Source organism: Chenopodium album, chromosome 20, assembly GCF_948465745.1.
Source record: "Chenopodium album chromosome 20, dcCheAlbu1.1, whole genome shotgun sequence".
Taxonomy (NCBI): domain Eukaryota; kingdom Viridiplantae; phylum Streptophyta; class Magnoliopsida; order Caryophyllales; family Amaranthaceae; genus Chenopodium; species Chenopodium album.
In genome coordinates, this window is record NC_137853.1 from 41,366,933 (window position 1) to 41,383,096 (window position 16,164).

At 32.8% G+C, this 16,164-nt stretch overlaps 2 protein-coding genes, 1 non-coding gene and 1 pseudogene across 3 annotated transcripts; 3 read left to right on the forward strand and 1 right to left on the reverse strand.

Annotated features, from left to right (window-relative positions):
• The first annotated feature begins 977 nt into the window (after positions 1 to 977).
• On the forward strand, positions 978 to 3,349 carry LOC145598046 (uncharacterized; annotated as a pseudogene).
• Positions 3,350 to 8,368: 5,019 nt separating this feature from the next.
• LOC145597266 (histidine kinase CKI1-like) lies at positions 8,369 to 12,631 on the forward strand. Its single transcript, XM_081653406.1, has 9 exons — positions 8,369 to 8,425; positions 8,626 to 8,865; positions 9,845 to 10,205; positions 10,270 to 10,529; positions 10,627 to 11,002; positions 11,117 to 11,631; positions 11,752 to 12,014; positions 12,104 to 12,332; positions 12,425 to 12,631. Exons 1-9 carry the CDS (start codon positions 8,369 to 8,371, stop codon positions 12,629 to 12,631), a joined length of 2,508 nt encoding a protein of 835 aa, XP_081509532.1.
• A 565-nt stretch (positions 12,632 to 13,196) lies between these two features.
• On the reverse strand, positions 13,197 to 15,412 carry LOC145597905 (ribosomal RNA small subunit methyltransferase-like). Its single transcript, XM_081654173.1, has 2 exons — positions 15,024 to 15,412; positions 13,197 to 14,140 (listed from the first exon to the last, which is right to left on the reverse strand). The coding sequence occupies exons 1-2, from the start codon at positions 15,324 to 15,326 to the stop codon at positions 13,352 to 13,354; spliced, it is 1,092 nt and encodes a 363-aa protein (XP_081510299.1). The 5' UTR covers positions 15,327 to 15,412; the 3' UTR covers positions 13,197 to 13,351.
• Positions 15,413 to 16,033: 621 nt separating this feature from the next.
• Positions 16,034 to 16,105, forward strand: TRNAH-GUG (transfer RNA histidin (anticodon GUG)). Its single transcript has one exon. It is a non-coding gene; the product is annotated as a tRNA-His (tRNA).
• The last annotated feature ends 59 nt before the right edge of the window (positions 16,106 to 16,164 follow it).

Genomic DNA, 16,164 nt, shown 5'->3' on the forward strand with positions numbered 1-16,164 from the left:
GAAGATGGCGGGAATTTTACAGAAGACAGAGAATGTAGTTTGGCGGGAAGATTGTTTTGCTGGTTTTCCGGCTTTATTTTTTTGGGGAAAATAAGAAATACGTAGTAAATAGAGTGACCTAAATAGACCACCTAGTGGCTAAAGAGTGGAGGAATAGTCTCTTTTTTTTTTTTTTTTTTTTTTTTTGAAATGAGTGGAGGAATGGTCTTAATTGTATTATAATCTCTTTTATTTTAATATACTTTAGTCACAAAATCTTAAACCTAACCTAGGGTTTACCTCATGTATTCAGTCTGTTTTGGGAAAAAAAATTCAAAATTATGTATTATAACCTTTAATTTTGGATTTTTTTTAGACCGCCAAAAAATTGTCGAGATGCTTCCCATAGATCCTAATATATCATGGAACTCTATTTGGGTGGATGAAACCTTTTACAACTTACGTCAATTTCATTAACTCAAGGCCACCACAGACATTTATGATAACATATAATGATCATATATGATTTCAAACGACATTATGTGACCCCGAGATGCATCCCCTATTATCTAAAGATTTTTCGACACTAGACCCCAAAACTTCTGAAATTGCTTCAAAAACATGAATTATAGTGTTCAATTTTGCACAATTTTTAACCTAGAAATAAAAATTGTCGAGATGCTTTCCATAGATCTAAATACACTTCGGAAGTCCATTTGGATGTGTAAAACCATTTGATCTTTTATAATCATTTTTGCATTGCAAAATTTATAATCGACTATATTAAATAAATTTATCGGCTAATATTTGAGCGAAAACATCCAAATCAGCTCAAAATTAGGCAAACTTAAATTTCATAAATTACCAAACCTAACTCGATACACTTTTTCACTCGATTACACTGTTCTTAAAAAAAAAAAACGGTTCTCGTATCCAACAAAAAGGAACGGAGGGATGAGTAAAAATGCAAGTACAACGGGTAAAGTAAACCATAACTCTCAAGAAGTAACCACGCCAACCACTGCCAGTCTGCCATCCATCGACTACCCGCCGCACCCATCTAACCACCCGTCTCTCCTACAACACTCGACACTCTCACTCTATCTCCTCTTTCATGGCCTACGAATGACTCTCTCCTCCTTAACTAAACGCACTCTCACTTCACTTTCTCTCTCCTCAGCAACCTCCTTTCATGGCTTCCACCACCATTATTCGACCGCCTTATGCTCCGCCTACAGTGCGGGACGATTACAACGTCAAAGAGGAGTTTGCTTCTTTCGATGGCAGCAACAGCAGCAAGTGTGCTTTCTTCAAGGTAGCTCTGTGCCCTTGTCTCGTTTTCATCAGTCTAACTTTGATTGTTGTGTTCATCGTTTTGATTGTCAAGTTCCATCTTATTTGTCATCTTCCATTGCACTACCTAATTTACAAGAAAGATTGTTAGATTCGGAGTTTAGGGGTTGTAATTTGAAGAATTTTGAACATGGGTTTTCAATTTCAGTTGTTCCCAATGGTTATTTTGTTAGATCAATGCCATTTTCTGTATATTCTGGGGTTTCTGTTGATGGGTTGTTGGTTTCTGTTTGTAATTCGAATTGGGTATTGCCTAAATTTGGGGGTTCGAAAAAGATGGGGATTTTGGGGTTTGGAGGATATTATAGGAGATTTTCTAGTTGTGGGGAGGAGAGAGAAAGTGATGGTGAGGATGGTGAGGAGAGAGAAGGGAGTGAAGGAACATTCGAGTCGAGTGCTGATCCAGAGGAAGTTAGTAGGGTGGCTAAGTTGATTGGTGAATTGTTCGCCTTAGATCGAAATATGGAGGCTGTGCTTAGTGAATCTGGGATTGAATTGAGTCATGATTTGGTTGTTGATGTTTTGACAAGGTTTAAGCATGCTAGGAAACCGGCATTTCGGTTCTTTTGCTGGGCTGGGCAAAGACCAGGGTTTTCGCATGATTCTAGGACTTACAATGCCATGTTGTTGATATTGGGGAAGACGAGGCAGTTTGAGACTATGGGTTCGTTGCTAGAGGAAATGGGGGAAAAAGGGCGTTTAGAAATGGAAAGCTTTATGATTGCTATCAAAGCTTATGCTGCTGGTAAAGAGAGGAAGAAAGCTGTTGGGGTGTTTGAGTTGATGAAGAATTATGGGTTTAAAGCGGGGGTTGAAACTATTAATTGCATGCTTGATGCCCTTGCTAGAGAAAAGATGGTGAAGGAAGCTCAAGCTTTGTATGATAGGTTGAAGAGTAGGTTTACTCCAAACATGAAGACTTATTCAGTTTTGCTTAGCGGTTGGTGTTGAGTGAAGAATCTCATGGAAGCTGGAAAGATATGGAATGAGATGATTGATCAGGGTTTGAAGCCTGATCTTATTACCCATAATATAATGCTAGATGGATTGCTGAAAGTTAATAAGAAGTCTGATGCAATAAAGCTTTTCGAGGTCATGAAAGCCAAGGGGCCAACTCCAAATGTCCGGAGCTATACTATATTGATAAGGGACTTGTGCAAACATTTCTAAGTTGAGAGAAGCTGTTGCCTACTTTGATGAGATGATGGCTTCAGGGTGTGAGCCAGATGCTGGTGTATATACTTGTTTGATAACAGGATTTGGGAACATTAAAAAGATGGACATGGTATTTGGTTTGCTTAAGGAGATGAAGGAAAAGGGTTATCCACCAGACGGGCAGCTGTATAATGCTTTGATCAAATTGATGACAAATAGGCGAATGCCTGATGATGCAGTTCGCATTTACAAGAAGATGATTCAAAATGGAATCCAGCCGACTATTCACACTTACAACATGATGATGAAATCCTATTTCATTGCCGGAAACAGTGAGATGGCTTGTGCCGTGTGGGATGAGATGGTCCAAAGAGGTTGTTGCCCTGATGAGAATTCTTACACCGTTCTCATTGGTGGGCTTATTAGGCAAGGGAGATCTGAGGAGGCATGTAAACATGTTGAGGAAATGATCAATAAAGGGATGAAAGTTCCAGAACTAGATTTTAACAGGTTTGCAGCCGACTTCTCTAAGGTTGGACGACCTAACATACTGGAGGAGCTGGCTCGAAAGATGAGGCTGTCTGGCAACTCTGAAATATCTGAAGTCTTTGCAAGATGGGCTCAGATGACCCAGAAAAGAGGTACTAGAAGAGGCACTTTTGACCCTGATGCATAAACTTCATAGACATCTTATTATTACAGTGAAGATTTATAAAGATTGATTGATATCCTACTGAATATTTCTACCCTGTATAAGTAGTTGTAATTTACCTTGGCTTGCCTATTATTCGGCTGATATTTCTTGTGAATAGTAGTTGAAATTTCTTTGTTTACACTGATAATATGATTCTTGTTCTGCTTTTATGCATATCTGCCTTGCTCAACTCTTGTATTTAACATAACCTTCCTGGCTTCCTATGTCTCATATTGATGAATGTATGACTAAAACACATTCAAACTCTACATGTTCATGTGAATGCAGATTCGTGTCGCTGAGGATTGTGGTTTTGATACAGGTGTACAGTGTACTCCTCCATTCCCCTACCTGAAATTGACTGGCTGCTTATGAAAAACTACACTGTTCATTGGTTTTTCTGAATTTTTGATTTTTTAACTTGATAGGAAGTTCTATACGAAGTATATTCTTTTGTTTGCCATTCTCTCTGCACTTTAAGAACATCTGCAATATTGAATTAGCAACTATTCTTTACTTGACTGGAACTGACTGCCTCACCAGGCCGTCGTGATCATCATACATCTATATTATTGGCTTAGCAATCATCCTTGTCTCTTATGCTTGGTGCGAAAAAAATCATTGTTTTAAAATTCTTCTGGGATGGATGACTGGTGTGATGGGGTGGTTTCCTGAGTAATTAGATAGGATTCTGTATATGGGTGATGGTATGGAAGTATGGAACTACAGAGGAATTATCAATCACCTCAAAGGCTGATTGTACCACAAGTCCACAATGGATCATGGCTAAAAGCCCAACTCATGAAATTGTTGATTTGATTCACTCTTTTTTTTTTTTTTTTTTTTTTTTTTGAGGACTTATGCATTATTCACATACTCTCTTTTTATTTTCATTTTTTTTGGACAGAGTTTACATATTCATGTTAACTTATTATTTTTTTACTACTCCGTATTAAAATGAATAAATGTTACTTCCTCCATGTTTCTTTATTGCACCATTTGGATTGTCATGTGAGATAATATAGCTGATTTTAACTAGATGATTGTGATCTAGTCAATATTTATAATAAAATAAACATTGTTTTTTTGAAAGATGGTGATAATCAAATTGAGTCTTACTAATAAAGGTGATAAACAAAAGATGATTAAATAATATACAAAGCTAGTGTAAAAAGTAAAAAAGAATCATCTCAATCTCAATATATATTAAGAGTTTAAAAATCATTTCATATATTCCCTGATACAGTCAAATATTGCACACATGTCCAATGTAGCTTGACCTTATTTTTTATAAAAAAAATTTGAGGCCAAACACGGGAAACATTATATTAAATCAAGCTCCTTATTTTTTATAAAATTAAATACTAATAAAAATTAATAGAAAGTTAAATTATGAAACTTTATAATTCACCTATCTAGCAACATATTTTATGATAAAATATATTTTTAGTATGTTAATAAAAACCTATATATAGTTAAAGTTAATATATGAATAGTGAAAAAAAAAACCAACGTGATAATTATTCTAAGATGGGGGAATGGAAAAACATTTAAAATTAATTTTTTTGTGCTAAACTTTATTAATTAAGGAGCATTATCACCATGATTATAATAATATCCAATGAGATATAATATCTATAGTATCCTTGCATAAAAATAAAAATTTATAATATCCAGTGAGATATGATATCCAACCAGCTGCATTATAATTGAAATATAGAAATAAAAATCAACCTTTTAGCTAGAGAAATCTCACACAATGAAAAATCTGAGATAATTATGGAAACAAATCAAAAGAATTACTTATATAAGAAGGATTTTGTTTGCTTTTGTTACAGTTCAGAATTTGGTATCAAGCCACATAAACATTTTTTTCCATACCCATTTATGATATATGTGTTCTATTCACCCGATTTTCACTTATATGACATTATTTTATCATATCTGAACTTATCTGAATTTACTTGAACTTATTAGACCTTATGAAAACTTATTTTAGTTGTAATTTGTAATTGGGTAACTCTTATTAAAACTTATTTTTCTTGAACTGAACTTATAAGAATTTATCAGAACTTACTACAGCTGTAATAAGTGAAAATAAAGTGAATAGAATAGGTCCTAATTCTACATAATACTCGATTAAAGCCTAATAAACATTGGTTTTAACAAAATCATTTGAGATTATAAGACTAGGGTCAAATTCCAATTTCCCCTTGGTAAAAAAAAAGGTCTAAAAATAAAATAATAGTAAATTATAAGAATTTTTTTCATTATTATTATTATTATTATTATTATTATTATTATTATTATTATTATTATTATTATTATTATTATTATTATTATTATTATTATTACTATTATTTATAAGCATTTTACCCTAAAAAATTTGTCACACAGGCTATCAATTCATATAATTACTTATGTACAAAAATTTATAACTTGACAAAGTTTGCATTGATTAAATATAATGTCGGTACAATTTATCTTAATTTTCCGATTACATGGTGCTTGAAATGGAAACTTAATACCATTAGATACTCGACTGAGAGATGATAGATTGTTGTCTTTTTAATATCATGATTGTAAATATTGCATGAAAAATAAGTACCTAATTAATAACAAAATTAAAGGTCTACTACTGGAAATAGGCTATTTCCGACGGAATCATTCCACCGAAAAGTGGAAAATGGTCATTGAAAAAGTATTTGTCGGAAAAACGACATTGATCTTTCTATTGATCGTTACAACATAAATTCATTATTATATCTCAAATAAAATTAAAATTAACATTTGAGATATAATAATGATCAACATGCATGTCTAGCTAGCAAGCTCATCAACAAAAGACCTATATATAGTTACTTCGATCGTGCCACTGGCTTGGTCAGATTGCTTCATTATTTTCTTCTGATACCTATTCATTCTTCTTTAATATCAAAATTATGGTGTTACTTGCGCAAAAAAAAAGGAATTCTAAAAATGATAATTAGTGCTTTTGAAATGATTTTCCCGGGTAGTAAGAAACAACCTTAACTATTACATACTTTTCATAAGGTAAATTAATCACAGACTATAGTGGTGCTCTTTGTTTAGTCAAAAGCGAAACTTTCTTGCTGTGTAGTAGCATTTATCTCAACCTTTACGTATACATACATAAAGCTTCGTGCACACTTGACAAAAAAATGCATATATATGATAATCTTTCATTTAATTGTAACATTTGCATAGAATTGTCTTAAATTATCTAGAAACTAAATTTTAGCTAAATGTTAAATACCTGACATATTATTAGTCTGCTAATTACATTTATCCGATAATGAGGCTACCACACTGATCAATATAATATAACTTTTTTATATTGCATATACGTATATAATAAATAATATACAATTACAAAATACTCTAAGCTAAGCTTAAATGCAATAGACATCACTTCATATTATAAACTACTTCATGTATAATTATCATTATATATTACTAATTATTGGATATAATAATAATAAATAATAAAAAAAAAAAGAACCATAACAAAAAGAGTTACCCCACCTACTAACAAGGTTAATTTTGACATTTTAGATAACATTGGCCAATAAAACCTTAATAGATTTTATAAACTCTAACATAAAATAGTATATAAATAGGGCATCAAGCTCACTCTTCAAACACAATAACAAGAGCTTAAAACAATCCTTTACATTAAATCCCTCATTTCTCACTTGTTAAGTTGCTATACATTTGTTTTTGGCAAATTCTCCTCTTCATTTCATCTTGCTACCTATTGGTAAGTAGATCTTCTTGAATCCACAAATTGGTCCATATGATATAAATAAATACATTATTGTCATATTAAGAGCTTTGCTATATACATTTATTTCATAATTTATACATTTTTAGACTGATTTTAACTTCATAATATTTATTTTTTAAGGTAGTAAATTTTTTTATTCAAAAGAATAATTTTGACAGGTTTTATCAATACATGTCAACTTCAAGCTACACAGTTCAATGTAAAAATTTATTCACTAGTACATTTTCTTTAACCCCCACATTAGTTTATCTATTTTGTGCAAAATCAATTTTAAATTTTAATATCTTTCAGCAAGATCTTTTAATTTTTCAAATAGCGCGCGTAAAAGTACGCACGTGCTTCATCACTTTGCAAACTCATACACGTGCTTCACCTTGCAAGCTCACACACGTATCTACTCATGATCAACATCAAATGGATTTGGATTACAAAAAAAAAAAAAAAAAAAAAAAAAAACGACTTTAATGTTATGATAAACCTTTTTTTTTTTTTTTAATAATTTTTACAAGATGATAAACCTTAGCTTTTCTCATTCATGTTTTTTTTTTTATTTTTTATTTATTTATTTTTTTTTTCATTTGGATTCAATTAAGCAAATCTTTTAGCATCTAAAAAGATTTTATATACTTTTTTTTGGTGTGAAAGAAAATGTTTATATGAAAAATCTCTGATGATCACAAGATTTGTTCATTGCTTTTCTCTCAAATCTGATTGATTTGTTTGAATATCATGATTGATCCTTTTTTTTTAGGCAAATCTTGATTGATCCATTTTTTTATTTTTTGGTATAAATACCCAATGTAAAAATGATACAGTTATTTTCTTCATTCATGCAGTGGGAAGAAAAATTTTTGCAAATGAAATTTCCAAACAAAATTAGAGAGTACAAATAAGTTATAATATTTTTTCTTCTGTACAGTTTATAAGAAGTCACAGTAAATAGTGATGTAAATGAGATTCAATCTCAGGTCTTAATTGTCTTTTATCAAAACATTTAAAATTATTATCTTTATTTCATTCAAAGTTTTAAGTTTATATAGTTTATAATTATAAAAAAAATATTTACTTATAATTTTCAATATATTAGTTTTCTTATACCTTTTGTTTTCTTCTTGTCCCAATTTACTACCAAAAAAAAAAAAAAAAAAATCTTTTGGGTTCAAAAACAGGAAAAGGGCCCAATTTTCTTTTTTATTATTAGATTAACTAAGGCATAATTAATTGCCTCCACAAAAATATAAGGAACTTTGTTACATTTGAAAATTTGGATAAAACCCTCTTCATAATTAGCTCTGATTTCTTGTTGATTTACTTTCTTCTTGATTTTTTCATACATCTACAACAATGGGATACAGTCTATCATCAACTTGCAAGCTTCAATGGCAGAAATTGTCAAAAAAATCGCGTTGAGGCCCCTTACATTTTTTGCTCTCTTGGTAAGCAATAACCACTTGATTTTTACATAAAAAGTTATGATTATTCCTTACATATTATTACTAACATATAAAAAGTTGATAAAAATATTTTTTTCCCAAACCTAACTTCATTTGTTACTAGATTGTTTAATAGTCGAGGAGAATCCTTGGTGCTATGATTATTTGAAATTTAATGGTGCTTTGTTACATGTTACATACAGACGCTTGCTGTGTTGTTGCTGCCTAGTGTCATCATCCCGATATGGTATCAGATGATGAAAAACATTGAGATGAACGTGGGCAAGGAAGCAATTTATGCTAGTTATGATGAGCTAGTTAAAAATGTTGAAGATGTAGCAAAACTAATTCCTCCCATAAATTCTTCAGCAATTGATCTAGCAAATGTTTTGAACATTGATGATACGCGTGACAAACTTTTATTTCCCGAGATTCAAAAGGAGGTTCGTGATCTTTTTTGTTTTGTTTAATTATGAGATTTGTTTTAACTTTATTATTTTCAAAAGAGTGTTATTTATTTTGGATTATCCGATCAACCATGCCGATTATATAGCAAAAATATAGTGATCATTATGTAAATATTATTTATATCATGAGTAAATTAATCATGTTTATTGATAAGTTAATCTTTAGCTTGAAATGCCACAATCACCATTGATAATAAGAATCACAAAGATATTCTATAGAAAAAATAAAAAAGAATCACACATATATTTAAGTAACAAGTTTTATCTTGTAATTTAAATATTTTTTATTTGTAATAATAAAAAGTAATCAAGTAATATATTTTAAACAAATGGTATGTAATAATCTCAATTACTATACACGGACTACAATTATTTTCAAGATTTCTAGAGTAAATTATTTGTTACTGAGGTATTATACAATAACTTTCCAAATTATAAGATTTTCTATTGATATGACAACTAAGGTTATTAGGATAAAATAGACGTGGCACGATGGTATGTAACTAATAGGTCACATACAGCTTTGATACCAGTATGTTATGTGAAATTGTGAATGAATAATAATTGGGGCAATAATATTTATAATTTAAGAAACTTCTCTAAATTAAAATGATTGATTTGATTGTACAATCACAACCATTTGCTGTCTTAAAATCAAACTAATAGTCTAACAATCATTTTTAATTCAAGAAAGAATTTTTTTTTTAAAAAAAAAAAAATTGGTGGTCTTTTGCAATATTTTTTTCTTTTATGAGGTGGTTATATGGAAAAAAAAAAAGATTTAAAAGGTGATTTTATGCAAAATTTAAATAATAAAATTGAGTTTAAGTTAGTAAACGAGTAAACAAAATTCATGTTATGATTAATGTTCATACTGTACTTATTAATGTTAATATCGTACTCTAATACTCCGTAATATTTTTATTATTTTGACTAAGTTTCAACATATTTTCAGGTTGCGCCTGCATTATTTATATCACTATTGGTCATACCTCGTACAATCCAAGCTTCATACATTGGTTTAAATGGCCTCTTCTTTTCATATATCAAAGAAGATGATCAAATATTTGCATTATACTCAAACTCAACTTTTGCAAATAATCTTGATCATTACACTTGGTATACTCAACTAGTAAAATCTACTGGTGGAGAATTACTAGGAGAAGCCAAGATCACAAAACCTCTCATTGTAGTCAATGAGATATGGTTCAAAATAGCTATGGATAGCGCGAATGGCTATGCATCATTAGGGTCTCGATGGAGTAACGATGAAAAAGAATCGTTGAGTCTATTATTCTTAGACACCGCAAGACTAGGTAGAGCCGGAGCTATCTCTCTCGAGTTTTCTAGTGAAGAAGTAACAACAACGTTCTTCTCTAGTACAAAATCTTTTGGGTGCAAGCTTGTACATGGCAACCCTTGGTGGTGACAAGGTACTAATAGAAGGTATAAAAGACGTCGACATAACAATTAAGGAGGCTAAAGCTTTGGTGCAAGGTAGCAACCAAACTTATATAGGTGAAATTTCATGCAATTCCAACAACAATGGTGTTACCAATATTGGTGGTACCGCCTTAGACATTGGAGGAGCCAATTTCATTTTCTATTGCTCGTCGATTGATGTTGCAAGGGTGCCAATGGTATGATTTCTTCTTGTTTCACAATCCATATGAATTACATTGTCAATAATTACATTTTCATTTTTCATATGTTAATAATTGTATGATTTTTTTGTAGGTATATGTATTGGCTTATCCAAGCAATGGACTTATAATCAATGTCCACAATCACACAAAGGTGGAATTGATACTTTTAATTAGCATGCTGATTGGCATGGTAATCTTTGTTTTCGCGTTTGTCACCTTGGTTGTAAGAGCGGCTAGGAGGGAAGGGCACTTGCGTGCAGCATACATGAGGGAAATGGAGAAAACAACACAAGCTGAGAGAAAGAGCATAAAGCAAAGCTTGGCCTTTGCAAGTGCTAACCATGATGTTCGCGGCTATTTAGCTTGCATCAAGGGCTTGACCGAACTCTCTGGTTCTGATCTTCCTCCCTCTTCTCAAGTTGCTTCTAACTTGCGGAAGATAGATACTTGTGTTGAGGATCTTTTAGGTAATACGAAATATATATAAACACGTATAGATACATGTTTTATTCAAGGAATTGTTCGTAACAACTAATTCATCTTTTTTTTTTTTTTTTTTTTTTTTTGTTGTTGAAATGCAGCATTAGTGAATTCCATCCTAGATTACAGCAAGATAGAAGCAGGGAAAATGCAATTGGAGCAGAATGAATTCAACTTAGCTCAACTGCTTGAAGACGAAGCTGATTTACACCACCCGGTTGCCATGAAAAAGGGAGTAGAGGTGATCCTAGACCCTTGTGATGGTTCCATCTTCAAGTACTCCCAAGTAAGAGGTGATCGCGGCAAGCTCAAGCAGATCCTTGGCAACTTGCTAAGCAATGCAATCAAGTTCACTTCACAGGGGAACATCTGTATCAAATGCCAAGCAAAGAAACCGAGCTTTGAGAACTCTATCATTGCTTCGAATGATCTCGAAGACATGAAGAAAATCAAGCAAGATTCAAACTGCATGGAGTTTGAGTTTATGGTGGAAGATACAGGTCCTGGGATCCCTAAGGACAAGCGTAATTCGATCTTTGAGAACTTTGTTCAAGTCAAAGAAAACTCTGCTGGGCAAGTTGGAACTGGTTTGGGACTAGGCATTGTCCAATCTTTGGTATGTATGTTTGGCATTTAAATTAAGTTAATTTATTTGCTAAGATGTTATTGTTTTTCTCATGGACTCATTCGAAAAATTACTTATATTACTAATGAGGTGTATGAAAATAATTTGTAGGTAAAATTGATGGGGGGAGACATAGAAATTGTAGACAAAGCCAATAGTGAAAAAGGGGCATGCTTCAAATTCAACATCTTTTTGACAGTACAAGAGAAATGTTTGGATAACCCACAATCGGAAATTGAAGAAGACAATGGGGATGAGTCTAGTGATGGGGAGATCAAGCAAGAAGTCCCTTGGGTTCTAATGAGCTCTAGCAGAGATAAGTCTACGTCGATGCCTAATACTACTCAGATGGGAGAAATACAGGAAGTTCCAAGGTAATGTAATGATATAAGTATATTCATCACTTACAATTTGTGGTTGATCCAAAAAAAATGTATTCAATTTCATATTTTTGTGTTAATAGGGATGCAGAGACCGAGAAATCTCCCTTGGAAGGGATAAAAATACTGCTTGTTGAAGATCATATGTTGCAAAGAATGCTTGCTGAAGCATGTGTTAAGCGCTTAGGTGCCGAAACTCAAACATGTGAAAATGGCGAAGAAGCTCTTGAGGTGGTCTGCAAAGCTTTGAGCAACCAGCCAAGTGGAGAACCCTCTAAGTTTCCATATGATTTTATAATCATGGATTGTGAGGTAATAAGCTACACAAAAATTTTTCTGTTCAGCTTATAACTTACAGTAATTCACAATTTTTACTAACCTGAGGCGTCTTGTGTTTATCTCAGATGCCAGTGATGACCGGCTTTGAAGCAACACAGAAAATCCGAGAAGAAGAGAAGAAGTACGGACTACACATTCCGATTATTGCACTGTCAGCTCACGAGGTTGATGGAGAGGAAGGCAGGAAGATTGCTGAGGCGGGAATGGATTTCCACCTGACAAAGCCACTCCGTGGTGAAGAGCTTCTAAAAGTACTACAAAATCTGTTATAAACTAAGATTAATTAATCAAAGCCTTAATTCCAAAAGTATCTTATACATGTACGTTATGTAGTAATAGGTCCTTAGAAATGTGCCTGCAAAATCCTGTTATTTATTAATGCAGTGTGCAGGTACATATAGGCTTTCCAAAGTAGGTACTAATTGTAATCCACATGAATGTTAGTTTACTCCTACAGTTTTATAAATATAAGCAACCATTTTTATGTTATGTTTTCCTGTCAATGGTGATACTTTAACAGCAATATGAGCGACTGCACACGACCCTGTAATGCTTGATATTGAGACTGGTAAATGCTAACTATTTCCAACTGATTATACAATATACATACTCCCATACTACCATACTTCGATTATTGAGTTACTCCGTAGCTCTTTACGTCCTTTGACTGCTAAAAGCTACTACATATAGCTCAAGTTTTTACTGACAAACGGTTCAATAAGTGATCTGCATTGCTCAAGTTGTCAACACAAGTATTTTCGATCAGAAACAAACCATACAGTATATATTTCATATTGATAAACATTCAACAAGTATGAGTATATAAGATAACGGAGATACGAAGAAAACAGATTCTACTACTATATTGATCAAAATTGTTGCCACTCACATTTATAATTTCTGGATATAACAAATTGCATGTAACAATGAAAGCAATAAGCAAAATTGGGTGAATATACTTATCACAAGAAAATAAATTAAATATTGAATCACTATTTTTTACTAGTGAAGTGAATACCGGCCTGGTTGAAAACTGATAATAAGTGAATGAACTCGTTTTGTGTGAGCTTGGATGATCTTTTGTCTGCGTAATCATACTGCTTCAACACATCTATCACCTTAGCTTTAAAATTAGGATCATTTGCTTGCATATCATTATCAGAGTCAGTATCCGAACCTTCAACCTCCATTTCATCTTCATCGGCTTTTCCATTATCCACTTCCATAGTTTCACCCTCGTCTACCTGATCTTCTTTCTCATCGGCTAAGACAGACATATCAATTGCTTCTGAGTCGTTCATCAACTGTCCTAAAGACTCTAAGGTCCTGTAGTTCTTCTCTAGCATTTCAAGAACCTTTTTTTGACCAAATATTGATCCAAGCGTTTTGTTCTTTCGGCTGAAACATAGAGAGAGCAGCCCATTCCACTCTTTAAGTTTGCCAGCTGGTATAGGAAGAGGCTTTCTTGGTTCAATACGAACAACTGAGGAGTCGACCTTAGGTGGGGGTCTAAAATTATTCTTCCCAACTTTGAGGAGATGGAAGACCCGAGCAAGGAGCTGAGTGTTCACTGAGAGACGGCAATAGAGCTTGTCACCTGGTTGAGCAACCAGCCTCATCGCAAATTCTCTTTGGAACATTATAATTGCACATCTGAAGTTTTGCCTTTGATTGATGTCCAACAACTTGAACACAAGTGGGGAAGAGATCTGGTAAGGGATGTTAGCGACGCAGATATCAAAAAAAGGAAGTTCACACTTGAGAACATCTCCTTGGATAACCTGTTGACGAATTGAAGAATGTCAGTACTCAGGAGGACATAACAGATCAAGATGCTGTATAAATGAATGATTCATTAATTTGTCAAGCCAAAAAATCAAGCAGAGTTTACAGTCTGATATGTAATCCAAACTTGTCTAGTTAAATGTTAACAGTCCTATCTCCAACCGATAGTAAACACCTTTCAATTCAAAATTCAACAATTAACAAAAAGAGTTCATTATGCTACAAATTGAGATGAAAGCAATAGATATGCCAGTCAACTGTATTGTTCCAAGGAAACCTCAGAGAAACCACAGCAGCAAGCTCTTTGGGAATCAAAGGTGCATGATTTACTGATTTAGCATACTGATCATTACCATACACATGAACGGGAATTCGATACAAATACAGTGGAGGACCAAAAAATCAAACTTATAAGAAATCAGGAGCTATGAACCCTACAAAGCCTGTTTATGAAGGTCCAATTCATTCCTCTTTTGTTCTTGTAGCCAATATTGCCTAAACTAAAGGATAAACCAGCAAGTACAATAACGAAAATTTGATTATAACACACCCAATTTAGATGCATCTAAAATCATAAATTTCTATAAACTAAAAACAACAAAGAACAGGCCCTAATTCCCAACCTTGAGTTCAAATCAGCATCACAGAACTCCCATTGACCTAATTTCTTCAACAAGTTTCATTCTTGCAACTCAGCAAAAGCCCAATACAACAAATAACCAAAAATTTTTTTCAATTTTTCCCCTTTAACAATTTATAATTTCTAACCATTAACAATTTATAAGAAATTCAAGCTCCACAAAATCCCATCAATTAAATAAAAAAAAAAAAATCAAATCTTTTAACAAAATTATAATAAAATAAGGTGGGTAAAAGAACCTCTAAATTAGCAGACAAAGGGGTGCCTTGAAAACGGCGTTTAAGCTCAAGAACCATACGAGGATCCAATTCAACAGCAACAACTTTCTTGCCAGCTTCTAGAAGCTTCTTAGTAAGATTACCAGTACCTGGACCAATTTCCAGAATAACATCTGTAGGTTTAATACCAGCTTTCTGAACGATTGATTCAACCAACATTGGATTTTTCAAAATATGTTGTCCCTTTGATTTGTGAAAGGGTATTCCTCCTTGAAAATGGTTGCTACCCTTTTGCTTCTCTTTTCTGATTTTTCCGCCCGCCATTTTTGTGCTGCCAAAAAACCTTCACAAGTTCGCAGTTTTCAGAGAGTGAAAGGAAGGTTTGGTTGTAGTATGTTAGGGTTTTAGAATAGCTGTTAATTTGTTGATGTTTGGGTGCCCTTTCTCCGAGAGAAAATACCCGAGTACAAGTTTATTGCAAATGGTAAAACTGGGCGTAAAATTATAAATAAATCAACAACTTTGAAATCTCACGAATATTGCTATAATTATAAAATTTTCACGTGATTGGATATTTTTTTTTTATTTATTTACAATTTTGCCGTTGTTGATTGATAAACGAATTTTAAGGCTCCAACCTCCCTTGAATAATGTCGCCAAATGTTCTACTTTCAATAAAACAATCTATTTTATTTTATTTTCCAATTCTGTCATTCACTTCAACAAATTCAACTTGGATTTTTATGATTTTTGTAAGCCTCAAATGCTAGCTAAAGTAACGGGTTGGTTTAAAAGCCAAAAATTACTAATTTTTTAGGCTCATGAACCCTAATTCTACAGAGTGTTTTTCTCTGAACTTTTAACAAAAAAAAAAACTCCTCCATGTTGATCTGGATTCTGGACAATAGACTGAAAAATTTGATCATATTTATTAGCGTTATAATAATGGGAATGCGAAGTTGTGAAAAAATAATTATAATAATAATAATAATAACAGGAATATATAATTAATCATCATAATTAACAACATTGTGGCTGTAGTTTAGTGGTTAGAATTCCACGTTGTGGCCGTGGAGACCTGGGCTCGAATCCCAGCAGCCACAAATTTTATGTTATTTTTTAAATTTTTTTTTAAAAAAACTCCAATCAATTCCCCTACCTT

Excerpts from the sequence above, each read along its gene's own strand:
- LOC145597266 (XM_081653406.1), top strand. The coding sequence starts at position 8,369 with ATGGCAGAAATTGTCAAAAAAATCGCGTTGAGGCCCCTTACATTTTTT. Across the intron at positions 10,530-10,626 it reads ATGTTGCAAGGGTGCCAATG|GTATATGTATTGGCTTATCC; the intron begins GTATGATTTCTT and ends ATTTTTTTGTAG. Across the intron at positions 12,015-12,103 it reads GAAATACAGGAAGTTCCAAG|GGATGCAGAGACCGAGAAAT; the intron begins GTAATGTAATGA and ends TTGTGTTAATAG.
- LOC145597905 (XM_081654173.1), bottom strand. The coding sequence starts at position 15,326 with ATGGCGGGCGGAAAAATCAGAAAAGAGAAGCAAAAGGGTAGCAACCAT. Across the intron at positions 14,141-15,023 it reads CTTTGTCTGCTAATTTAGAG|GTTATCCAAGGAGATGTTCT; the intron begins GTTCTTTTACCC and ends ATTCGTCAACAG.